Genomic DNA, 27,229 nt, shown 5'->3' on the forward strand with positions numbered 1-27,229 from the left:
AAAGAAAGTAACAAATTCAGTTTTAAACCATTGAGTTTGTTTCAACAATGGTCTCTAGCTAGGGAGGGGTGGAAAATCCCCTTGGGGCCACATATAACACTATGAATACAAAGAGAATCCCCTTACAATGAATTAAGGCAAAATAAATGTTTTTTCTAAGGAAAGTCCAATAGATTTGCTTTTTAATATTTACAATCAACAGAACATTTCTAATATAAATTTTCAAAAAGACACCAGAGAGCAAATTAAATAAAATCAATCAGACGGTAAACACCGGCAAGCTTTGTCAATTTCACCAACTTGTTTATTTCAAACAGCGTTGCGCGCAAAGGATTGCGGGTAATACGAGGGTCCAACTTGCCCCGAGTCAAGGGGGCCAACTAGCCCCGGGTGCACATTATTTATTTTAAAGGATGGTAGCCATTTATGGTGCTAGAATGAACAACGATGATACATCTCTGTGAAACTTGAAACAATGAGCTTCAGTTTGATGCAATATACATATCTTATATTCGATCAAAAGCCTATGAAAATAGATTTTTAAATCTCTTAAACAAAATTACTTTTAGGTGCAAAAATCGTTTATTTCGACTCACCGCTTAAGTAAAACTTTTTAACGTCCGACACTTCCTTAGCATTGTAGGCTACGGTCACTTTACAAGAGTATGTGGCCAATTTTTTTACCTCGTAGTTACTTTTTCATAAATTGACGGGGGGCCAACTTACCCCGGGGTCCAACTAGCCCCGGTCTCCCCTATATGTTCAAAATTTACGACAGGTAAAAATGTCAGACTTTCGGTCTGACAAGTATGGAAATTTTGTCAAACTGAAACAAAACCGTCAGGCAAATACAAAATTATAGCAAGAGGCCAAATTATTTGATTTTTAAATGTTTTTATGCGTATTTTCATTGTTTTCAATCAAAGACAACAAAATCATTCAAATAAAGTGTTTTCCACACATTTAATACTTTTCAACTATCTAAGACAGTTAAATATACGTAGGCCTACTTTAATACTAAGCATATTTGTATTACTTTACAAATACGTTGTTAGATTATTTTTATTATCCATTTTGTCTTTACCATACATGTATTATGTACGTGTAGCTTACGGAAAGGCTTTTCTGCATTTTTTTGTAAAAAATATGCCCATTGAATTTTCCAATTCTCTTGTCACTGAGTTCAGAAATAAATAACTTTTTATTTTGCCGATAACGTGTTCACCAAGAGCCGATGTAGGCCTACTTTCTTCTTCGTATATCTCTGTTAATCTTGATAATATGAGCCCCGTTTGTACAAATCAGTAATACGTATACGGGACTGGATACACAATAATAAAAATTTTATTAACGTCTCACGTTAAAAAAAATAGAACCCACCTTACTAAGGGTTATGAGAGACTAAAACCTGTGATAGGCCTAATACATTTAAAAAGATCACTTATCAATAAAACACACACAAAAAGGATATAACATACAAAACTTTTCAAACCTTCTCTTTGTTGTTACACAAAAAGTCGTGAAAGTTCTTGAATTTTTTGTAAGTAGAATCCCCGTGTAAAACTTCACAGCTTTTACTTTCTTTTTCCATAATCTCATGCTTGAAGTCTTTTCTTTCTTTTTAGGCCCCGGCCTATTCTTCAATTTTTTCTTCAGATCTTTATAATGTTTTTTTTTCTCGCATTGTTTACCCCCGAGTTCTATTTGCCGATAGTTCGTTATATCCGTTGATTAACTAAGCATTTCTGTTTTTTATTAAAGCACCGTTGATCTCCTAATATTATAGTTTTTCTTCCCGCCTTCGAAATGTTCAGCGCAAACGCGGTGCCCTGCTTTTGATCCAAACCTGCTATATTTTCCTTTCTTTCTACCATATTTTTCATTCTAACGGGTTTGTTGGGAACTTATTTAACCTCATGTGTCGATCTCGCTTACTGTTATTGTAGCAGCGGGACAAAAAGCACGTAAACCCAGCCATGGTTTTTAGCACCGCTGTAAGTGTTTCGGCGTAGCAGGGCTCCCCTACCCACAATGCAATTTCCATTTCCGGAAAAGATGAAAAATGTCTATACGAGAATGTTGGGAAAAAGAGGAGACACGTCATTCAGTTTAGCTCATTGCACTTAGCAAGAGACCCCCCCCCCCCCCCAGAGTTGGGTCGATCCACGTGAACGATGGTACTATGGGAATGGGACAGACGCTTAAGCCGGCCAAGCTGACAGTAATCTAGTGAGACTCCCCACAGGGATAGATCGATCTAAAAATCTATGGAAATGGGGTGTTATATACATATATCTATGAGAGTACATGATTAACAGTTTACTTCTTTTAAGTAGTGTAGGCTATTTCTGAAGTATATAAAGAAAAAATGTCTAATCTTCGTCCTTGACTAAAACAAGTTTAATTTTTATCTTTCAAGCAGGTGAAATCCAAGCATTATTTCTTTGTGCAAAGCCGTTGCATCCTTGACAGTTATAATTTAAGGTTGCCCCTATCGTAGACTAAGAACAAAATGGCGGGGTTCGGCCAGTAGTAGTTAGCGCCCTCTGGATCTCCCTGCTGCAAGACTTTGCGAGCTGTGCCGTTTGCGCTTGCCCCAAGAAACGCGTTACTTCCTGCACTGCAAATGTTGAACCTGAAATTTATAAATCAGCCAATAGTATATAATTATCATAGCAATAAAGTTAAAAAAATGAGACGCCATTTATGAAAACTAAATTCGGTTTTGTTAAAGAAGTTGCTGCCATCGAATCGTCAAGTTAAATGACTGGCAATTCTGGTAGGCCTTTAAGCAATTTATTAATTTATTGCGCATAAAAATGATAAAATGTTGTCATCATGCTTATAAGTACCTTATGTTTCGTCCAACTTCTGGCTTTGTATACACTGGCCACCTTGACGGGTTGAATATTTGAGAATGGGTTGGTTGTGAAGCGTCTACGTCATTTGACTCATTTGAGGGGTTCTGTTTGCAGAAAATGGAAACGTGTATAAAAAACAGCAAACTGGTGTTATTCAAACCAGTAATTAACCCTGATGAAAGAAAACATCTCTAGGGGAGATCTGATCGTGACACAGCCAAGGTTTGCCAGCTGAGAAAGGCGTAGGCCTACTGATACTATTTGATTCCGAATGATAAATATTCAGTAACATGACATTATACTCACGAAAATATAGGACAATGTAACGATCATGTGACATTTTGTTTCACGGCGAAATACACTGTACAACTACTTGATAAAACTCCTAAAAATCGACGCCAAGCAAATTCTTGGACAAATACAACATTTTATTCAGCCAAGACAAATACAAACCTCTATTTAGCGTCTTCAAAATATCTTGCAAAGAACAGACAAAGAGGAATTTAGACTAACATCCTCCACCGTACAACCGCAGGTATGTAACTTTCTGACAAAATGAATTGCAAAGAGAGCATTTCTGTTAATATGGTTGAATTTCCATATTTTGAAAAAGAGTATTGACCAGGTTGGTACATGTCTTGGTCATCCCTTAATGTGCTTTGTTATCAACTTCAACGATGTACTATCAATTATGGAACTATAGTGTGCTTCATGTTCATAAGGACTATCCAAAAGTTCCAACTCATCGTAACGTAGGGAAGGCCAAATCTTACCTCAGGTTTTGCGACAACCTTGTCGACATCCACAGTAATTGTATACCATGTGTTATCTCCATCTTGCTTAAATTGGTAGCCCCGGATTTTCAAGATAACTGGGTCAAGGTCGGTAACTACACTATAGCTAATAAGTCCCCGGTCACTTTAATAGCACACGCTGTCTACATCAGACGCGCTAATGCGCACGTCCCCGACAGTGTTAATGATAGGGGGATTACGATGGACAGCGCATGTTGCTCACAGCAGTAGGCACTGCCGCCGAAGTTAAACCGGTAATTAAGTCTTTAACTTGACTAAACATGTTTCGCTTTGTAACTTGCGTCCTTCAGTCTTGCTGTTGCGGAAGCGCCGGCGGGACATATCTCCACCTTGCCGATATTTATCCCGACTCTCGACTTTAAAAGTATTATTGGTTTTGATTTTATCAAAGTCTTATTATATCAGAAAACCTGCATATTTTCATACGTTAAGAGAATTATAGAAACTGTAGAAAAAGCTACTCGTACATCAGGGATAAAAAACAACACCTTGCAGCACTATTACCTATTATTCATCACCAGAAGTTACTGTTTCACTTTTTTCTCCCAAATTACAAAGTCTGATGACAACTGAAAGCCTTTAGCCATACCTCAGGGCAGTGGGAGATAGTCTGGGTTTGATTAAATGTAATAAAAGTATATTTTGAAGAATTTTCCTAGCCTTCGGCAATTTCCGCAAAGCTTCGGCATGCGCGGCAATACAGAGCTGTCGATATCTGTAAGCGTGAACAATAGAATTGGTGGAACAACGGTTAACGTCGTTGAGTCGTCTGCAACCTACCCGACGGGAGTTCGTGTCCCTGTCGGTACTTTTGAAGATTTTGAAATTGTCATTATTATAAATATCTATTAATATATAAAACAGTCGTGGCTAATTGTTTTTGCAACGGAAAGCACAGTAGGAAGGTTCGTTGTTATTGTTAAAGTTATTATTACTGGGGACATAAATTAGTATGCTAATCTCTTATCATGATATAATGATTGATACGATGGGTATAAAATAGTTTTCCTTTGATATAAACAACAAAAGAGCGGCCTTCCAAATATCTTTGCTGAATGTTTATAACGTAGGTACTATTATGCGCAAAAATATTGATACATGACGCAAACGACATTTACTAATTTTGGTAATATCAATTTTAATTAAAATTAAATTTAATTGAAATTAAAATTAAAATTTGTCTAAACGTGCATATTACCATTCACCTTGTTTAAAGGGTTCGCAACACTTTACATTCTAATACATTTTGCCAATTTTCATGTTTGCTAGTTTATTTTGATTTGAGAGAAAGCGAGAGAAGACCCTCTACTAGGGCCGCAAATTAATTATGAGTATTTTTCTTCAGTGCAAGAGACTGTGTAATGAAAAATCAATCTGTAACTCTGGTATAGGGTGGCCTTGTGTGTGTAATAATATACAAGTAGGGGCAGGGGTACAGTTTTATAGTACAAATAGTCATTTTATACATCTTATTGATCTCATCGTCGGGTCATTGTTTACAATAGCGCTTTGTCGCTGTGCGTACCTTTTTTGCATTTGAGTTAGACTCCGTCAGTAACAGCTGGTGATTTTGTCTTTTTTGCGTTTCATTGACAATATTTTGGCCACCTAAGTAGGGAAATGTGGCTCTTTGTTTTGAAATGACATTTCCATTGTTCCTTTGAACATGCAAAAGTCAACACACTTACGTCAACATACTTACTTTGTAATACCAACCCAGGGGAAGAAACAAAAGCCTCATAAGGTGTCGTCATTCACACTGTAAAAGGTGTTAATTTCATGCTTCTATTGTTTGCCCATGAATCATTATGACAAATTTGAAGGGTTGCCAGATCACTGGCGCTTCATTCAATTCTCTATATCTGCCCTGCAGCCTGGGATGAGTGATACTTGACTGACCTTTGTTTACATCTGGAGATTTTCTTTATAATTCGATCAGTGTGCATAAATTATGATATTTTCCATCAGGAAAAATACGTGATAATGTTACGATTCTTATTTTACGGATACATAATTACAAAAATTAATTCCTGATTTAATACCCCCTATTTCAGCGCCTATTCCTGGCTGCGATAATTATGGGGGGTTGGAAAGTAATCCGTTAGAACGCAGGAGTGATGATTGCTACTCTTACCAACGGTGCATCACCGATCAACTAATCTCAGCCACCTGAAGCAGAATCACCAACAAAAGACAAATTGGACTACATCTGCATTCTTGTTGAGACATCTTATGTAAAAAAGGCGATAACGGTCAAAATATACGTGCTTCGTGGTTTATTAAATGTTCATCGTATTTTTTCGTTCGTTATTCTTATGAGTTAAGCAGCTTCACCTCCGTGACACCCTTTTTATTTATTTAAACCATTGTTAGATAAACCATGGGTTTCACTCCAGATTTCACGATCGAGCAGCTGATCATGAGGAGAGTGTAGCATGCTATAGTAAACTACCCCAAATATATATACAACACCTCCAGGGTTTCACGATCGAGCAAGTGATCATGAGGAGAGAGTGTAGCAGAGAACTTCATTAATGGTCGTCATAATTGGTGGTTGCCTTGGGAAAATGAGTTACATGATTACATAATACAGATACATAATAACATAAGATTAATACTAAAATTTTCCCTGATACAAAAACCCCTATTTGAGCGCTTATTCCTGACTGCGTTAATTACGGGTGATTAGAAAGTAATCTATGAGGACGCAGGAGCGATGATCGCTACTCTTACCAACGGTAAATCACCGATTTACTTGACTCCGCTACTTCGAGCAAAATCACACACCACCAAAAGACAAATTAGACCACGTTCGTCCTCTTATTAAAACAAAGAATGTAAAAATGTGATGTCGGTCAAAGAAGAGGCCTAGACTACGTGCTTCATGGTTTATTAGATAGGCCTATTCATTGGATTTTTTTATTTCATTATTATAGCTTCACCTCGCGAGACCCTTTTTTATATATCTAAAACACAGCACCCCACTGGTTTCGCGATCATGAAGAAAGGGAGTGTAGCAAAGAACCTCATTAATGGTCGTAATAATAGGTGGTTGCATTGTAGGCCTAACCTTGTTCATTTTAGTCGACAGACTAAGCTAGAAGAAAGAAAAGATCATTATCGCCTCTCTTTACTTAGGAACAATAAGGATGGCTAGTCGCAGCATTTATAAGTTCTTTTATTTAGAAACTTTCCAATCCTTTGTCTGGGACTGCGTCCGAGAAACGGCGATAACGACAGAGACGTCCTCGAACATTTTGGACTCAGTGCAAATAAAAAAAAATCCGTTAAGAAGTAGCCTTTAAATGTCCTGGCAAATAATTTTGCGATGGCTCAGAGAGTTCTAGAATGAATGACAAGCAACGACATTAGGGTTAATAATAGACTAAAAACTATCAGAGTGTAGGCCTGTCTTACTTCATTTCTAAGGCCATCTTGTGATACTAGTCATGCTACACTACAAAAGAGGGGGTAGCAGTGGATGATTTAATACAGGGATACCATCGATAGTATATCAATAGAAAATCGCAATCCTCAAATGTTTTTTAATTCATTAAATATAAACGGTCTTTTCTCGTACAATGGGTCTGGTATAGTTGTATTGGCCTATCAGTTGGAAACACGTGGTTCGTCTACAATTGCAAATGGCGGAGGTGCCGTGGTAGTCATTGTCGTAAAATTAGCTGGATACGGTGCACGTGAGAAAATTATTCATTAAATTTAGTTTTCGAGCGTCAGCTTAATCTGGTAAAATGCGAGACGAAAAAAATGATAGATAGAGCCTTATGACCCACTGTAGAATGATGCCGAATAATACATCAACGACGTAGTTTATCGGCAGATAAACATGTTTCCATTCTCGGCTGACTGAGGAAAGGTTTGAGAGAGCATTTAAAGAAGAGGCGGTCGAACCAATAGTGAGTAGGAAGTGTGCTGCAATCAAGACGAACAATACCGATCATAAGTGGACAGCTAATAACCCCTAATTAACCCCGGGTTACGCGCTGCTGTGTTGACTCCTTGCTGGGAAGGGGTAGCGGCCTCCTACTGCTGTGCGTAATCAAACATTGTCTTCTTACATGCGGCTACACGACGGTTGCATTGTGTTAATAAAGTAATACCTATTCATAAGGAAGGGGGCGGATGGTAATCTTACGAGAATTAAATCAGTTATCAATCATACGCGTACCAATAGTCGTGTTTTTTTTTAGCTATACGGTACATACGATGGCACATCTGTAGGAAAATCTCTCTCCCGAGAAACTGCAGGAAAATTGCTCTGCCAAGTAAATTTCGCTGAAAAAGGAGGATGCATACATTGACATTTGTCTCAGCCTTGGACACATTTGATATAAAATGTATGTGAAGAGAAATACCCTAATCAAGTTAAGCGATATCAAAAAGACTACAAACATAGGTAAAGGAAAAAAACTTTTTATATCAATGCATATACAGGTACATCAAGCCTTAAAATGATGTACACACTTTAAGAGTTATCTCACTGTTTTTACTTCTTGAAAATAGGCAGGGACATAAAAAGCATTCCATAAACAATAATTTGACAGCGTCCAATGTTCCGGCCATATTAACAACGTACTCGTCTTTGTCCGGGTCCACTTTCACGTTGGTCACCTGTAGGAACCCATCTCCTTTATTGGACATAACTGACCACAATGACACAATGTCGCCGTCTCTAGGCTGAAAGAAGACAGTTTATTCCGTATTGTATGATATCGTGTTGTATTACATTACATTACATTACATTTCATTACATTACATTACAAGGAAACGACGGTATCAATACAATTAGACCCCGCTTAAGGTACCGGTAGCAAAAAAGGACCGACCTCGAACCTGTTATGCAGACAAATCTACAAATGCTACAACACAAATCGTAGAAATACATAATAAAGTAAACGATTATGAACCATTATATATCTTTAGAATAAAAAGTTAAAATGTTAATGCAATACTGATTAACTGATATATGTGCATGAAATACACATAGGTGGATACAAACAATTGTGAAAAATAATGAAACGGGTGTCAGACAGACACAGAGACAGACAAACAGATAGGGTCTACGCGTGCGCAGACGCACCTGATTGGACGGTACTGACTTCCAATTTTCATGGACCACAACTTGCACTGCACAATCGGACAAAGGCACCATGTCGATCTTGAAATCCTCGGTGTCACAATGTGGTGGGCGTGGCAGAACTCGATCTTCGGCGCTTTCGCTCTCCGGTGGCTAAAAGGCCAATTTCATACTATAAATGAATCCGGGTGCTTTTACGAAGTTCGTTTTTTCACATTAGCCTACAGTTTACATTTGTCTCTACACCCCCATGATGCAAATTGTTTAGGCCTACAGGTAAATCACAGTCTAGGTTTTCTGACGTCGTGTGCAAACAGATGTAAACTTCCCACTTGTGAAGGATTGAAGTAGGGAAGATGTAGGGAAGATGTAGGGAAGATTTTTAATGTGCTTTTGTTAATAATAATAATGAAATAATTGTAGGCGCCTAGATCGTATCATAAATTTTATTGATCCCTTAGGGAGACAGATCATCAGTATTAACTTGGAATTACGATGCACTGTTGCACCCTGCGTCATAGGCGTGCTTTCTCCCACAGTGAACAATATCTCCCTATTTGGTGAGCCAGATCGGGATGCACTACAATCAGGGTGTACATGGAGGTAAGCGCAACACCTATGCTACTAGTATATCTCGTGCGCACATTTGGGACGGAGAAAGCCAAGATAGACACGAACACGGTGGGCATACAATTCAAAGTGTACTGTGTGAAAAAGAGACAAAATGTCAATATATTTGTTGTGGGTACGCAGACACGTGCTATGTTTCTGCGTGAACTGTCCAGTACGGTCTGAGTAGTGTTAGTATCATGTGACTGGTCACTAGAGTGGTGTTATCAAATAGAAAGTGATGAGGAAAAGCAGATTATAGAGTTGGGTCATTCGAAGACTCTTTCGCTTTCCGTGATACAAGCAGAGAATGTTCCCTCCTACCCACCCAATTTTGAAGGATTTTTACTTTATCAATTAAAAAAACTGTTATAAGTTTGTTTGTTTAAATAAATGTATTTTATGAATAAATACGTGATATACAAGTTGAGATTTGAAAGAAAAGAGAAATTAGCAAAAAATGTTCATTAGCTTGGTTGTTGGATATACATGAAAATTCTTAAACATAAGCCTAAAATTTTCCGTATCGTTTAGTCCGGTTGCTTAGGGCAAAAAAATGGCTAAATCGTGACACAGCGGATAAAAGCACCAAATTTTGCATGTGGGTACCTTTTGACATACTAAATCAAATTAGAGCCGTAGCCCACGGAAAAAATTTACCGTTTGGCCAAAAAATCCAAAATGGCCGCCAATTTGTGAAATTTTGTAGAAATATATACATATCTATGTTGATTTTTAATCAAATTAAGTATTTTCTCAATGTTTTCCACATCCTTATTACCCATATTATGCATATTTGTCAGATAACAAACTAGTGTCCTTGGACTTATTGAAAAATCCAAGATGGCCGCCGTATGGCATAGGAATACTAGAACATGTACAAGGGTTTTCAACTAACTAATGCCAACTAGGAAGATGCATTGCCCACTATCTAATTAATTTGGTTTCTTATTACACAAATAATAAATTTGTGGTGAGTAACTAACCTCTATTCACAGGCAATTCGAGAAAAATCCAAGATGGCCCCCATATCAAAGGAATACTAGTATACTGTACACATAGGGCTTCTTCTGCCATGGAGATATAATATTAATTGATAAATTAGGTTTGTTTCTGAGTATTTTCCACATCTTTTTAATTCACATAATACATATGTGATGAGAATGTTATGTGTATCCTTTTTGAAAACAAAACAAAACAGAATGGCTGCCATTAGCCATAGAAGGTGGAGTTCAGTTAATACCTGCGAGAGATAGGCTTACAATTAAATGAAGCTTAATTCAGTTGTTATTCTGTTTTTTTTTTTTTGTATTATTATCCCATGATACATATCTGTGTGGTAATTAATGTCCATATTTTATCATTTTGGGGAAATTCAAGATGGCCGTCTTTTCCCCATAGGAAAACTGGTGCATTAGATTTTATAGGCACTTCTAATATAAGGCAAATGAGGGTAATCATGATTTTTTTCAAAATACTTAAGGGTATACACTTGTTACCTACCAGATAGATATCTAAAAGTCCAAAAAGAATGTGGGAAATACCGAGAAACAAAATTCATTTTATATTGAACCCAGTGTTTCTCTGGCAGTAGTTGCATGTCTGTACTATTCCTATTGTGAATTGCAGCAATCTTGAATTTTCTCAAATACGCAAGATGCACACTTGCTACACACCAGATTTATAAAGAGTAAGGTTAATAAGGATGTCAACGTGTTTAAACATCAAATGGCTTTATTTCATGTTGGAATCAATGTCTGAACTGTTCTATTAATTGACACCTATGTGCATTTGAATGATATATTCCTATGACAACTGGCAGCTATCTTGGGTTTTCTCCGAATAATACTCAAGGATACATACACTTTCAAAACACACAGAGTCTTTCATAAGGATAAATAGGATATGAAAAACATTTTAAAAACGACCCAAAGTTAACTACATTTAAATCGTACTCAGTGTATCTCTAGCATTATTTGATTATGTGTTCGAATATTCTAATGACAAAAGGCAGACATCTTGAATTTTTTCAGAATACCCAAAGATACACACATGCTACAGACCAGGTATACATCATAGGGGTAATAATAAATGGAATGAAAAACATAAATTATTTTTAAAACAAACCCATGGAAATATAATTGTATAATGAACCATATGCCTCTCTAGCAGCAATTGAAACCTACCTATTAGTATTCCTATGTTAAATTGTAGGTATCTTTTTCTCAGAATATCCAAGGATGCACACTATTTACCCACCAGATATATATCATAGGACTAATAAGGATGCGATGGGCAAAACTTGATAAGCAAACACAAATTCACCCTGGTAGTAGATGAAAAGCCATGGATGTGCAGTTGTAATTCCAGTAGTATTCCTATGGCCAGTGACGACCATCTTGGGTTTTCTCAAAATGATCAAATATACACATTTATTACCTGCTAGATATGTATCACAGTGTAATAATAATGTGTAAAACACTAAAAAATAAACTGAATTTGATAGTGAATTAGCTGGCATTAGTTCCAACCCTTTGTAATACCAGAAGTATTCCTATTACGTATGACGGCCATCTTGGATTTTCTCAAAATGGCCAAGAATACTGTTAGTTACTCACCACATACATATTGTGTGGGTAGAGAGGATGTGGAAAACACTCAGAAACCAGCTTAATTTGATAGTGAAAAATTAATCTTTCCAGTTGCCATTAGTTGAATCCCCCGTATACTAGAATTCCTGTGGCACATGGCAGCCATCTTGGATTTTCCAAAATGCCCAAGAACACTTCGTAGTTACTCACCACAAACATATTATGTGGGTAACAAAGATCTGAGAAACAGACTTAATTTGATAGTGGACAACGTATCGTTCTAGCTGGAAATAGTTGTGCACTAGTATTCCTATGGCTGTTTCTATGGCAAATGACAGCCATCTTGGATTTTTTCAAAAAGTCCAAGGGAACTTGTTTGTTATCTGACATATATGAATAAAATGGGTAATAAGGGTGTGGAAAACTCTGAGAAAATAATTTATTTGATAAAAATCAACATAGGTATGTACATATTTCTAAAGAATTCAATAAATTGGAGGCCATTTTGGATTTTTTGGCCAAACGGTAAATTTTTTCCGTGGGCTACGGCTCTTATTTGATTTAGAATGTCAAAAGGTACCCACATGCAAAATTTGGTGCTTTTATCCGCCGTGTCACGATTTTTTCCTTAAGCCACCGGACTAGTTAGCTCACGGCCAACCTGGTCGAAGGCCTTCATCAGACTAACGTGAGTAGTTGTTCACACTCACTGACAGCTAGGTGATATAGCGGCCAGGACCCTCTTATAAATGTCGGGTAGATTAACCCCCGTCCCTATTCATAGATCAAGGCAGCAAAGCTGTCAAATGTACAGACAAAAACAGGAAATAACAAAATAGTCTACTGTCAATTCTGATGCAAAAGTAAATTATGTTAAACTGCAAAATTGTAAGTAAAATGTGTAACAAGCATAAGGCCTCAGGCCCATGGGAGTTCAAGTTCACACTTTGAAAATGTATAACTTCCAGAAAAAGAAGCCAATTAGACTGCTTTTCCAATTCCGGCTGCATTTTAGTCCTGTGTTTCTTTTTTGAAAGTTTGGCAATCATAAGTAACATGGTTTTCCCATAATGGTCATCATGGTAGCAGCACCCAAAATTATGTTTTCTTCTATCCTGATGCAATATTACATAATGGTTAACAGCATAATGACCATCAACTTTTAATAATAAAATATTAGATCATGGATATTCAGATAATGCATGGCCAGAAATGCGCAGCATTCACGCATTACGCGAGGGCGCTACAGTAGGGCTTCACTTGACTCAACTAGCCAATCACAGCACAACAATGTCATCGCACACAGTCTCTGTGATAAGTGCTCAGCCCATTGTCAAGTAGTGTTAGTTCATGGTAACAAGCGTCTGACATGTGCAGAGGAGTTTATTTTAATATACATTGCTCTTATTGTTACATTATTAAATCTAACTCTGTATCCAAGTAGTAACTATACTGTACCAAGTCAGGTACTGATGACGTGGAGAGGTCATATATTCCAGAATAAGCCATTACCACTAATTTATAACTTTAATTTTGTTTAATATGTTATTCATGAAAGAGTTAATGAAAGATTATTTTAATTTGTAAAATCGTGATCTTATTCTTTTTATATTCAAATAATTGAAAAATGTGGGTAAAATTGGTCTTCCACTTCTTATTTGCATTTTTCCTTTACCACAAGATTATTTTACAACAGTTGCGGCATTAAAATGTAAAATAAATAGCAATCTGAAAGAAGAATTTTGCATTATAATTAAATGATGATAGGAATTTTGGATTAAGAGATTAGTTAAATACTGATTAGTGATATTGTCAGTCAATTTATGTAGAATCTGATAATATAATTGAAAATACTGCTTGAATTCTTGGCCTTGCACTGGGCAATTTCACATTTGTGCCAAGTGCTTTTTTGGACTCCTTTGTACAGTGGTAAAAGTTCTTCAATTGCCATGAAAGTTTTTAATCAGACTCTGTATGGTGCTGCTATCTGCTGGTGCTATCGACAACGAATTAGTTTGCCTTTGTTTCTGAGTGAATCTACCGTCTAAAATCACTATTTCTGAAAATATGTGCGTTTTGCTGAGGGTAGGCTAGGGAATACACGGCAAACTTCTTAGTACGTGTGTACAACAGAATTAAAAAAAAAAAAACCCTAGCGATATTTGGTCAGGAGTTGCTTGAAGCATAGCACATCGTTCCTGTCTATCGGCATCAGGCCGTTAGTTTGTCAATTATCACGAATTACCCACGAATCGCGAACCCATTCATTTTCCTATGGCAATCTAGCAACTCATTAAAAGTGCACGCATGCGCAGTGGGCTAAGTGTGACGTCATGCAGGGCATTTCTGGGGATGGTGACTAGCAAAGGTCTTCAGGCCCATGGAACTTCAAAGTCACAACTCGAAAATGCCAAAATGTAGACAGGACAGCACTGTTCTGAAATGTTTTTTATTTTCCATTTTTAACAATTTTTAACATAAAACAAAAATTAACAGTTTACTGCCATTTTTATATGATCAACTAAGAAGATTGATGAGATGGGAAAAATTTCAATAGAGCAGTATTAAATGGCCAATTTCTTTCATTCTGAGATTCTGAACATAGTGAATGATTGAATCTAACAAACTGCAATGATATGAGTTTATTTCCAATTTTAACACTTTATTACACAATACACGATAACAAGTTTACCATCATTTTTACAAAATCAACTAGCAATGTTGTAAAGATGCAGGAAAAGTCAAACAAACACTTTTATGTATCTTATTAGTTAAATAATAAGACTGTTAACATGCTTAAGAATTGAATTTGAGGAAATGTGAAAAAACAGCATAACTTCTAAAACAATGACCCGATTATGCTAATTTTCAAACTCAATCTGCATTTTAGTAAGATTGAGCACTCCTGTGAGTTAAATTACAATTGGCCAATCTGTTTTTCTTATATTGTGTTTACAGTGTTGCAAATAAAAAAAATCAGCATAAATACTAAAATAGTGGCCCGATCATGCCAATTTTCGAACTTAACCTGCGTTTGAGTAAGATTGATTACTACTGTGAGTTTTATGACAACAGGCTTAAGGGTTTTCCTTGAAATATATTTACAGTGTTGCATATATGCTTAAAAAGTGAAAAAAAAAACGCATAATTTATACAATAATGGCCCGATCATGCTGATTTTCGAACTTGACCTGCGTTTTATTAATATTCATCAGCTCTGTAAATATAAAGCCAAAAAGTAAAACTGCCCTCCACTTATCGTGTTTACAAGGAAAGTGCACGGCACCGACGGCGACGACGACGGCGACGACAGACGCAGGTGATGGCAATATGCACAGACACATCAGTGTCTGTACATAAAAAATTAGTTTTGGTCTTAGTTCAAGCTTTGGAGTGCTTTGTTTCATATTAAACTGTTTCAATTTTTCAGTTCGGATCCTGGTTCTAAAGGACAGCAGAAGATAAAGCAAGATGGAATTTTCTTTAAAAAAAAAAATACTATACTCAAGAACTGATCAATATAATTACTATTTGATTATCTTTTTTAAAGACGATTTTCGTTTTATAGATATTAGATCTCGTTGTTTTGTTTAAAGTTTGTTCAGTTATAATAATAGTAATAGTAACAATAATAGCAAGAATATATGGTATTCAATTTTCACCAATGACTGTCTTTATTGTAATACGTTCAACCGAAAATAAAACACACGGAACGAAACGAGCGCTTCCGCCCCTAACACTGTGTCTGTGTTAATACTATAAATATTTTATGTTCGTTTGAGTGTAACGAATTAGAACATAAAATGTATTAGTATACTCGACGTAGTTCCGTCGCGGGAACTCAACCTGCTTGATCGTGTATCATACAAGGGAATTATGTCGTCCCTGAACATACGAACGATTTCATATCTCACATAAATTTACCAGGTGCCAAGGCACCCACTTTGCACGCCGAAAAGACCGGTGTCACGAAACTAATTAAGTCCGTGTAACAGAAAGTCCGCCCTCCACATAATTATAATGGTAAGGGGTGGAATGATCTAAGTAAGTCAGAATCTTAGATGAGGCAATTACCTGTACAAATGAATAGGAAGAGAATTATCATGGGGGACTCTATGTCAAGTTACACTGGGACATTTTAAAGGCAACAGGTAAAATGCAAATAGTAAAAATAAATAAAGGGTTTTTATAGACAGTGAATTCTAAATTAGGAAATATAAGAAATTGTACGGGATAAAATTATGGCTGTAGATCATTCTCCAACGCGAATACTTTACTTTCAAATTTTCATTGTAAAGCCTACCCTAAGCGTCTATGCGGAATGCTTTTTTTTCTTTTGTTTCACTTTTCTATTGATGTCATTTTATGTAAAAACTTGGATCATGCCAATTTTCGAACTTAACCTGCGTTTGAGTAAGATTGATTACTACTGTGAGTTTTATGACAACAGGCTTAAGGGTTTTCCTTGAAATATATTTACAGTGTTGCATATATGCTTAAAAAGTTTTAAAAAAAACGCATAATTAAACAATAATGGCCCGATCATGCTGATTTTCGAACTTGACCTGCGTTTTATTAATATTCATCAACTCTGTAAATATAAAGCCAAAAAGTAAAACTGCCCTCCACTTATCGTGTTTACAAGGAAAGTGCACGGCACCGACGGCGACGACGACGGCGACGACAGACGCAGGTGATGGCAATATGTACAGACACATCTGTGTCTGTACATAAAAAATTAGTTTTGGTCTTAGTTCAAGCTTTTGAGTGTTTTGTTTCATATTAAACTGTTTCAATTTTTCAGTTCGGATCCTGGTTCTAAAGGACAGCAGAAGATAAAGCAAGATGGAGTTTTCTTAAAAAAAAAAATACTATACTCAAGAACTGATCATTATAATTACTATTTGATTATCTTTTTTAAAGACGATTTTCGTTTTATAGATATTAGATTTCGTTGTTTTGTTCAAAGTGTGTTCAGATATAATAATAGTAATAGTAATAATAGTAGCAAGAATATATGGTATTCAATTTTCACCAAGACTGTCTTTATTGTAATACCATCAACCGGAAATAAAGCACACGGAACGAAACGATCTCTTCCGCCCTTAACACTGTGTCTGTGTTTATACTATAAATATTTTATGTTCGTTTGAGTGTAATGAATTAGAACATAAAATGTATTAGTATACTCGACGTAGTTCCGCCGCAGGAACTCAACCTGCTTGATCGTGTATCATACAAGGGAATTATGTCGTCCCTGAACATACGAACGATTTCATATCTCACATAAATTTACCAGGTGCCAAGGCACCCACTTTGCACGCCGAAAAGACCGGTGTCACGAAACTAACTAATTAATTAAGACAGTGAATTCTAAATTAGGAAATATAAGAAATTGTACGGGATAAAATTATGGCTGTAGATCATTCTCCAACGCGTATACTTTACTTTCAAATTTTCATTGTAAAGCCTACCCTAAGCGTCTATGCGGAATGCTTTTTTTTTCTTTTGTTTCACTTTTCTATTGATGTCATTTTATGTAAAAACTTGGACTTCAAAATCGTCTTTGTGGCGTGGTCAAACTTAATCGAATGAAATGTGGTGGCATTGGTTTTCTAAATCCTTGGGACAATGATAACAACCAAGTACGGCTCTCAGAAATAGTTTATGACAACAATAGGATATGCCTTTCCGAAAGGCATGTGGATTAAAGGAAGATGTCCATCCATTTAAACACAAGTCCTGGGTGTGAATTATGGATAATTAACAAAGAAGAATATTCGGCTTCGCCTGCAATTAACACGCATATCCTAGTCACATGAATGACGCATTTCTAGAAAGTGAAAGATATTAGTAGGAAGGGCATAAATAAAAGAAAAAGACAAGGGAGGAAAGTGTGTACATACACATGCTAAGTGTGTGCGCGTGCTCGCGCGCGTGTGTGTGTGTGTGTGAGAGAGAGAGAGAGAGAGGAAAGGAAAATTAGAGAGACAACAAGAGACAGTGATTTACCAATGTAAGCATGTGCACAGGTGAGTGACGATAGCCACGTGTGTATATTTACCTGACCCTCATTGTCATGATTAGCCCTTGAACTGCTACGGTTTCCCATACCGTCACTGCGAAGGAAAATACCGTTAAACGACCTAGCTGCGATGTCATGCACAGTTTAACCAGGAAATTATATCGGATATACATACCTAGGGATGTTATATGACCGTGGCGATATGATGATCACTGAAGCCTGTCCATTTAGCCAAGCTTCAGTGAAGATCGAGGGCAACCTCGAGCCGCTACCAAAAATGTCTCGCTTCACTCGACATTTCTGCGTAGCGTCTCTCGGAGAACACGGATTTAACCTCGATGTAGTCTAGAATTTCACGACTACATCTTGGTTAAATCAGTCGAGGTCTCTTAAATGCTGAAAGCCAAAGTCAGTGATCGTGTGACCTTCTTGGCATCAAGAGAATAGTGACGTTGCTTACGTTATATACCTACCAATAGACAAATTTAAAATCTCTCACACCCTTAAAAAATTAGCATAAACTTTTCACGTTTAACAATTATTAATTATCTTTTTATTACATTAAGTCATGTCATATGGGTATGGTTCGAAAACGGGAATTAGTTAACATTGAAGCCACACGTGTATACAAATTATTTTTAAATCTATAATTTTTTAACGAGGGTTGTGTTATTATTTACCTTTTGTTTTTAAGCTGTTCATTCTTCCTCTTTATCAGATATATTGGTGTAACAGACCGATAGCTCGGGTTGATGTTTCTTTATTGTTATTGTACAAATATCTGCAAATATCTCCAAATATCTGCAAGAGCAATATAAACAAATTAATTTTAAACAATTACATATACAAAATTTACACTGACGAAAGACAAGAAAGACAGAACAAAGAAATAAAAATATAGCAATGCCAAAAACACCATAAAAAATAAATATATCAATTTAGAAATGTATGAATTTAAACTATGGATTGGTCCTTTATTAAATATAGTGTAGTGCCAGGGGCAGGTAGAACCGGCCGGGTAGCTCAGTAGGTAAGAGCACTCGCCCTGTAAGCGAGGGGTCCCGGGTTCGATTCCTGGTCTGGCTGGTGATTTTTCTGCACTCACCCCAAATCGCTACAATGGTGGCAGCGGTGTTGCGAGATAGGGCTCGCGTCTTTCGGCATTTGGGGGGGAGGAGTGTAGTGCCAGGGGCAGATAGAACCGGCCGGGTAGCTCAGTAGGTAAGAGCACTCGCCCTGTAAGCGAGGGGTCCCGGGTTCGATTCCTGGTCTGGTCGGTGATTTTTCTGCACTCACCCCAAATCGCTACAATAGTTAAACTTACCTGCAAGCTCACTGGAATACCTATTTCAGTTATTCAACCTGCATCTCCGTCCGACTCTCAGGTGGAAATCAAATTTTATGGGGCGCGGTCTTTCAACCCTTGACCTCCACGTACACATACGAACATATACGATACACACCGAACACAATCATAGCTAACACAACAAACACAGCAAACCTTACATTGGTAAAAATCAAATGTGTTCCCCCTTCGAACTTGTAATTACAAATAGCATATGAATGCTCTAAAAACCAGCACATGTATATTCCGAAACCGCCTTGCAGTAAAAAATGTCACCAAAACGTAGAATTATTACTCCTGTGGACTTGAAATAAACATCCGTTTGATTTTGACTATATTCCGTAACCGCCTCGTCGTCAGAAATAACAATAAAATACTAGAATTATTACTCCCGTGAACTTGTTATAAACATCCGTCGATTTTGACTATATTCCGAAACTGCCTCGTTGTCAGAAATATCACCAAAAAGTAAATTTCATTCTCCTTTGCACTTGTGAAAAATTAGTTTGACTATATTCCGGTCCGACGCTCCTTTTTTATTAGAAATGTCACTAAAAAGTAGAGGTTTTGCCTTGGGACCTTTTTTCCGCAGCAGTCCAAGCTTGGTGTGGCTCAGCTGAGACCCGCATGGTCAGCGTCGACGGTTGATTAAATACTTTTCAAGCAAATGAACGTCCACGACAAGTATTTAACAAAAATTGACCAAATTGGTCAGACATTACGTAAGAATTATGCGGGAGGTGACCAGCGCACGTGGACGAGTTTATTCCGTATAACATCTCTAGAGAGTGATATAGGGTCACTTTATTAGGTTTTAGGGGTGTTTTAGGATGAAATGACTGTATTTTTTCTCGGTATGTATGTCACCCTCTCGCGATATATGCCATGAACACCTTTCGCTGACGCTCGAGGTGTTATGGCATATATCGCTCGGGTGACAGTGTATTATCTCACACATAATTCCCTGGTTTAACAAACAAAGCCTATTTATATATTGAGTCCGCTTTTATATGATACGCACTCAGTAAAGTAATTGGCAACCTTGACTTAAATTCATTGTACTATAAAGTACACACAAGCGCGCGCGTGTACACACACGCTCTGAAATGTAGACACATGTTGGGCGACACACTTATATAAACTGCATTAAAGCTATTCCTTTCAAATCAGAATATCCACATATAATGACTAACATTGAAACTGTCCACGTGATACTTTTAGCTGGCTACCCGGTGTGTACCTGACACGGATCTATGCTATTCGTGCATTTAAATTATGGCTGCTTCCTTTTGCGATGTTAAAATTGGGCCAGCCTACCCACTTCACTTTGATATTGACATTGAACACTTAATCTTTCATCACATTTTGACCCTGTTCTTCATCTTTTTTTTTCTCTAAGAAAATAGATCAAACAAAAATAAATAGGATAGTGCCTTAATTGTCACAGCATAAATTAGAAAGTTGGCATATCATTGACTACGCGCGAATCAGTTATGCCCGACGGCGTGAGTCGTATGCGGAAGAGGGTAAGTCCTCATTGTCGCATTGACTTTTTTTACATCCAGTTCGGAATGGTTTTCAAAGAAATTCATAATAAAGGCAAGTGAATCATATACAGAATATCTGAAGTATGCGTGAGTGTTTGAAGGTTAATATGAAGAATACCCTGGTAGACAATTAATTAGCTTGTGCTTCTATACACTTAATCACCTGTCTCTTTCTCTCTCTCTCTCTTAAAGTTAATGCACGTGAAATGTATTCTCTTTAGTAAATGGCAATCATGTACCAAAAATAGGGGCAAACTCTCATCGCTGATATTAGTCATTTTAGTCTCACTTACAGTGTAGTGCACTGGCCATCAGACGACATAAAGTCTTGAACCTACAGGCACCGGTATATTATAAAACACCTCCTCACCACTATAAGGCCCCAATCCTATAGATACCATAGTCTATGTGGATCGAACCAACTCTGCAGGGATCTCGCTGTCTGCCTCCTCCTGACGTTAAGTACAATACAGAAAAGGTGGTGACTTTACGAGAATGCTGAGAAAAAGAGGAGACATGTCATTCAGTTTAGCTCCTTGCACTTAGCAAGAGACCACCCCCCCACCCCAGAGTTGGATCGGTCCACGTGAATGATGGTACTATGGGAATGGGGTCTAACATATCTACCAGAGTACATGATTAACAGTTTACTACTTTTGAGTAATGTATTTCAGGAAAAATTGTCTAATCTCCGTCCTTGGCTAATGCAAATTAAAGTTTTATCTTCCAAGCAGGTGAATTGGAAGCATTATTTCTTCGGTGCAAAGCCGTTGCATCCTTGACAGTAATAATTTTAAGGTTGCCCCCTATCGTAGACTAAGAACAAAATGGCGGGATTCGGCCAGTAGTAGTTAGCGCCCTCTGGATCTCCTTCCTGCGAGACTTTGCGAGCTGTGCCGTCTGCGCTTGCCCCAAGAAACACGTTACTTCCGGCACTGTAAATGTTGAACCTGAAATTTATAAATCAGCCAATAGTATATAATTATCATAGCAATAAAGTTAATAAATGAGACGCCATTTATGAAAACTAAATTCGGTTTTGTTAAAGAAGTTGCTGCCATCGAATCGTCAAGTTAAATGACTAGCAATTCTGGTAGGCAATTTATTAATTTATTGCGCATAAAAATGATAAAATGTTGTAATCATGCTTATAAGTACCTTATGTTTCGTCCAACTTCTGGCATTGTATACACTGGCCACCTTGACGGGTTGAATATTTGAGAATGGGTCGGTTGTGAAGCGTCTACGTCATTTGACTCATTTGAGGGGTTCTGTTTGAACAAAATGGAAACGTGTATAATAAACAGCAAACTGGTGTTATTCAAACGAGTAATTAACCCTGATGAAAGAAAACTTCTCTAGGGGAGATCTGATCGTGACACAGCCAAGGTTTGCCAGCTGAGAAAGGCGTAGGCCTACTGATACTATTTGGATACTATTCCAAATGATAAATATTCAGTAACATGACATTATACTCACGAAAATATAAATGTAACGATCATGTGACATTTTGTTTCACGGAGAAATAGGCCCTATACTGTGCAACTACTTGATAAAACTCCTAAAAATCGGCACCAAGCAAATTCTTGAACAAAAGCAACATTTCATTCAGCCAAGACAAATACAAAAACTCTATTTAGCGTCTTCAAAATATCTTGCAAAGAACAGACAAAGAGGAAGACTAATATCCTCCACCGTACAACTGCAGGTATGTGACTTTCTGACAAAATGAATTGCAAAAAGAGCATTTCTGTTAATATGGTTGAATTTTCATATTTTTAAAAACAGTCATGTCCAGGTTGGTACATGTATAGGATAATACTATGTTTGTCTTTGAATGTCAGGACTTAACAATGACTTTCTAAACGCACCTCTGCCTTGGTCATCCCTTAATGAGCTTTGTTATCAACGTGAACGGTGTACCATCAATTGATTATGGAACTATGGTGTGCTTTATGTCAATAAGGACTATCCAAAGGACTATCGTAACGTACCTGTAGGGAATGTCAAATCTTACCTCAGGTTTTGCGACAACTATATCGCCATCCACAGTAATTGTATACCATGTGTTATCTCCATCTTGCTTAAATTGGTAGCCGCGGATTTTCAAAATAACTGGGTCGAGATCGGTAACTACATACCAAGGCACATCTTGAGGAGAATCAGTCTTCCGAGCAGTTGCAGGAAAATTGCTCTGCCAAGTAAACTTCGCTGAAAAAGGAGGATGCATACATTGACATTTGTCTAAGCCTTGGACACATTTGATACAAAACGTATGTGATAAGAAATACCCTAATCAAGTTTAGCGATATTAAAACGACTGCGGACATAGGAAAAGGGAAAAAATACAAACGACATTAAAAAGACTACATAAATAGAAAGAGGAAAAGTTTCGCTTTTTCTCAATACATGTACCTCAAGCCGTAAAATGATATGCACACTTTAAGAGCTAAATCACTGTTTTTACTTAATGAAAATAGGCAGGGACATAAAAAAGCATTCCATAAACAAAAATTTGGCAGTTACTTGCATCAGCGTCCAATGTTCCGGCCATATCAACAACGTATTCGTCTTTGTCCGGGTCCACTTTCACGTTGGTCACTTGCAGAAATCCATCTCCTGCATTGGACATCACTGACCACAGCGACACAATATCACCGTCTCTAGGCTGAAATGAGGCAATTTTCCGTATTGTATTGTACTGTATTGTATTATCTTGTATTGTACTGTACTGTACTTACTGTACTGCACATGTATTGTATTTCATTACATCACGTCACGTCACATCACATTACATTACTTTACATTACACTAAAACAACGGTGTCAATACATTTAGATCCTGCTTAAAGTAGCAAAAATGGACGGACATTGAATCAGTAAGCAGACAAATCTACAAAGTCTACGATAAACACAAGTCGTAGAAATACATGGATAAATAAATAAAGTAAACGATTATGAAACATCATGTATATTTAGAATAAAACAAATAGTTATGTTTATTCGTGCAATACTAATGAAATAGTACATGTGCTTTAAATATACTCACAGGTGGATACAAACAAACAAACGTGGAAAATAATGAAACGAGTGTAAGGCAGACACAGGGACAGACAAACAGATAATGTTTACGCATGCGCAGACGCACCTGATTGGACGGTGCTGACTTCCTATTGTCATGGACTACAACTTGCACTCCACAATTGGGCAAAGGCACGATGTCGATCTTGAAATCCTCGGTGTCACAACGTGGTGGGCGTGGCAGAACCCGATCTTCGGCGCTTTCGCTCGCCAGAGGCTAAAAGGACAATGTTATACTATAAATGGATCCTGCTACTTTCACAATACAGTACCGGGTATACATTTGTCTCTATACCCTCATGATGCAAATCGATTAAATCACAGTCTAGGTTTTATGACGTCGTGTGAAAACAGATGTAGACTTCCCACTTTTGAAGGATTGAATTAGGGAAGATGTAGGGAAAATGTAGGGACATTTTTTAATGTGCTTTTGTTAATAATAATAATAATAATAATGAAATAATTGTGGGCCTAGGTCGTATCATAAATTGTATCGATCCCTTAGGGAGACAAATCATCAGTATTAACTTGGAACTACGATGCACTGTTGCACCCTGCGTCAAAGGCCTGCTTTCTCCCACAGTAAACAATATCTCCCGATTTGGTGAGCCAGATCGGGATGCACTATAATCAGGGTGTAAGTAAGGGTGTAAGTGGTCTCCCCGCCTCTCACGCCTCCCCACGCGTCGTCCCTTCGGGAGCACAGTAAATAAATCTCGGCTCAACTCAAACGGTCGGGGGAACACGCGTGGGAGAGGCGGAAAGACCATTACAGGATTAAGCAGTCTTCCTTTGATGTAGGTCCGCCATTTTTATGTCGAGGCCTAGCTAGCACTCGGGTCTTCTCATTCTCAATAGTCTCTGTCTCGTGGGCACATTTGGGACAGAGAAAGCCAAGATAGACACGTACACGGTGCACATACAATTCGAAGTGTACTGTGTGTAAAAGAGACAAAATGTCAAAAGTTTAAGTATACTCGGCGTAGTTCCGTCGCAGGTACTGAACCCGCTCGATCGTGTATTATACCAGGGAATTATATCGTCCCTGATCATACGAACGATTTCATATCTCGCGTGCATTTCCCAGATGCCAAGGCAACCACTTTGCACGCCGAAAAGGCCGGTGTCACGAAACTAAGGGCCCGTGTAACAGAAAGTCCGCCCTCCATATAATTATGGGCTAGGTAAGGTTTGGAATGATCTAAGTAGGTCAGAATCTACAGGGCGACGCTTACCTGTACAAATGAATGGGAAGAAAACTATCATGGGGGACTCTCTGTCACGTTGCACCGGGATATTTTAAAGGCAACGGGTAAGATGCAAATACAGGCCTAACCAACTACCAGACTCGGCACCGAATGATCCTGAATTCACCGGTAGATCAGACCACACTACCCGTTTTCAAGGTGTGTGTCAGATTGCATTACACAGTATCATACCCTGAACAAATTTTGAGTAGTGATGCAATGCTTTTCAACCCCGCTGAGAATCGTCACTATCACATCGCGTACTAGGCAAGAGCGGTGTCGCGTCTGATACTGTGTAATGTGATCTGACACACACCTTGAAAACGGGTAGTGTGGTCTGATCTACCGGCGAATTCAGGATCATTCGGTGCCGAGTCTGGTAGTTGGGTAGGCCTGAAATAGTGAAAAAGGTTTGTTTTTTTTCGACACTGAATTCTAAATTAGGAAATATAAGAAACTGTACGGGATAAAATTAGGACTGTGGATCATTCTCCAACGCGTACACTTTACTTTCAATTTTTCATTGTAAAGCCTACCTTGAGCGTCTATATGGAATGTATGTTTTTTTTCTTTTGTTTCATTTTTTAATTTTTGTCATTTTATGTAAAAAAATTGGACTTCAAAATCGTCTTTGTGGCGTGGTCAGTGATAACAACCTTGGGACAATGATAACAACCAAGTAAGGCTCCCGAAAGTATTGTATGACAACAATAGGATATGCCTTCCCGAAAGGCACTTGGATTAAAGGAAGATGTCCATCTAGTGTAACATAAGTCCTGGGTATAAATTATGGATAATTAACAAAGTAGAATACTCGGCTTCGCCTGAAATTAGCACGCATGTCCTAGTCACATAAATGATGTATTTCTAGAAAGTGAAAGATATTAGTAGGCGTACTAGCACGCATGTCCTAGTCACATGAATGACGCATTTCTAGAAAGTGAAAGACATTAGTGGGAAGGGCATAAGTAAAAGAAAAGGACAGTGGAGGAAAGTGTGTACATACACATGCTAAGTGTGTGTGTGTGTGTGAGAGAGAGAGAGAGAGAGAGAGAGAGAGAGAAGGAAAACTAGAGAGAGAACAAGAGACGTACAATTATGTACAAATACAAGCATGTGCACAGGTGAGGGACGATAGCCATGAATGTATATTTACCTGACGCTCATCGTCGTGTTTAGCCCTTGAACCGCTGCGGTTTCCCATATCGTCACTGCGAAGGAAAATACCGTTAAACGACCTAGCTGCGATGTCATGCACAGTTTAACAAACAAAGCCTATTTATATATCGAGTCCGCTAGTATATGATACGCAGGCAGTAAAAGAATTGGCAACCTTGACTTAAATTCATTGCACTAGTTCACACCAGCGCGCGCGCGTACACACACGCTCTGAAATGTAGACACAAGTACATGTCGGGCGACATACCTATATAAACTGTATCATAGCTATTTCTTTCAAATTAGAATATCCACATAGAATGACTTACAATGAAACTGTCCACGAGATCCTTTCAGCTGGCTGCCCTGTGTGTAACTGACACAGATCTTTGCCGTTCGTCTCTTTAAATTTTGGCTGCTTCCCTCTGCACTGTTAAAATTGGGCCAGCCTACCCCCTTCACTTGGATATTTGAGATTGAACACGCTTAATCTTTCAACACATTTTGACCCTGTTATTTTGTGTCTTAAGAAAATAGATCAAACACAATCAAATATGATAGCGCCTTGTCACAGCATAAACCCACCGCCCATGGAGTCAAGTCGATTAGAAAGTAGGCATTGCATTGACTACGTGCGAATCAGTTATGCCCGACGGCGTGAGTCGTATGCGGAAGAGGGTAAGTCCTCATTGTCGCATGCCCTTTTTTTTACATCCGGTTCGGAACGGTTTTCAAAGAAATCCAAAAATAAAGATCAATAAAGGCAAGTGAATCATACACAGAATATCTGAAGTATGCGTGGGTGTTTGAAGGTTAATATGAAGAATGCCCTGCTAGATAATTACATGTAATT

General features: G+C 37.8%; 1 protein-coding gene across 4 annotated transcripts; it reads right to left on the reverse strand.

Moving 5' to 3' along the window:
- Positions 1 to 938: 938 nt before the first annotated feature.
- LOC106164288 (uncharacterized) lies at positions 939 to 27,040 on the reverse strand. 4 transcript variants are annotated; one of them, XM_087014140.1, is made up of 14 exons: positions 26,706 to 27,040; positions 26,375 to 26,429; positions 24,039 to 24,188; positions 23,418 to 23,559; positions 22,909 to 23,102; positions 22,050 to 22,162; positions 19,324 to 21,841; positions 18,680 to 18,800; positions 18,039 to 18,093; positions 8,778 to 8,927; positions 8,274 to 8,374; positions 3,635 to 7,972; positions 2,853 to 2,965; positions 939 to 2,635 (listed from the first exon to the last, which is right to left on the reverse strand). In XM_087014140.1, the coding sequence occupies exons 2-7, from the start codon at positions 26,420 to 26,422 to the stop codon at positions 21,685 to 21,687; spliced, it is 804 nt and encodes a 267-aa protein (XP_086870266.1). In that variant the 5' UTR covers positions 26,423 to 26,429; positions 26,706 to 27,040; the 3' UTR covers positions 939 to 2,635; positions 2,853 to 2,965; positions 3,635 to 7,972; positions 8,274 to 8,374; positions 8,778 to 8,927; positions 18,039 to 18,093; positions 18,680 to 18,800; positions 19,324 to 21,684. The 4 variants fall into 4 exon arrangements, with proteins under 4 accessions (XP_086870266.1, XP_013397617.1, XP_086870265.1 ...); XM_013542163.2 differs by lacking the exon at positions 18,039 to 18,093; XM_087014139.1 differs by lacking the exon at positions 18,039 to 18,093 and having other exon boundaries at positions 8,797 to 8,927; positions 18,680 to 21,841.
- Positions 27,041 to 27,229: the final 189 nt, after the last annotated feature.

Source organism: Lingula anatina, chromosome 5, assembly GCF_051362555.1.
Source record: "Lingula anatina isolate TDL-2025a chromosome 5, LinAna3.0, whole genome shotgun sequence".
Taxonomy (NCBI): Eukaryota; Metazoa; Brachiopoda; class Lingulata; order Lingulida; family Lingulidae; genus Lingula; species Lingula anatina.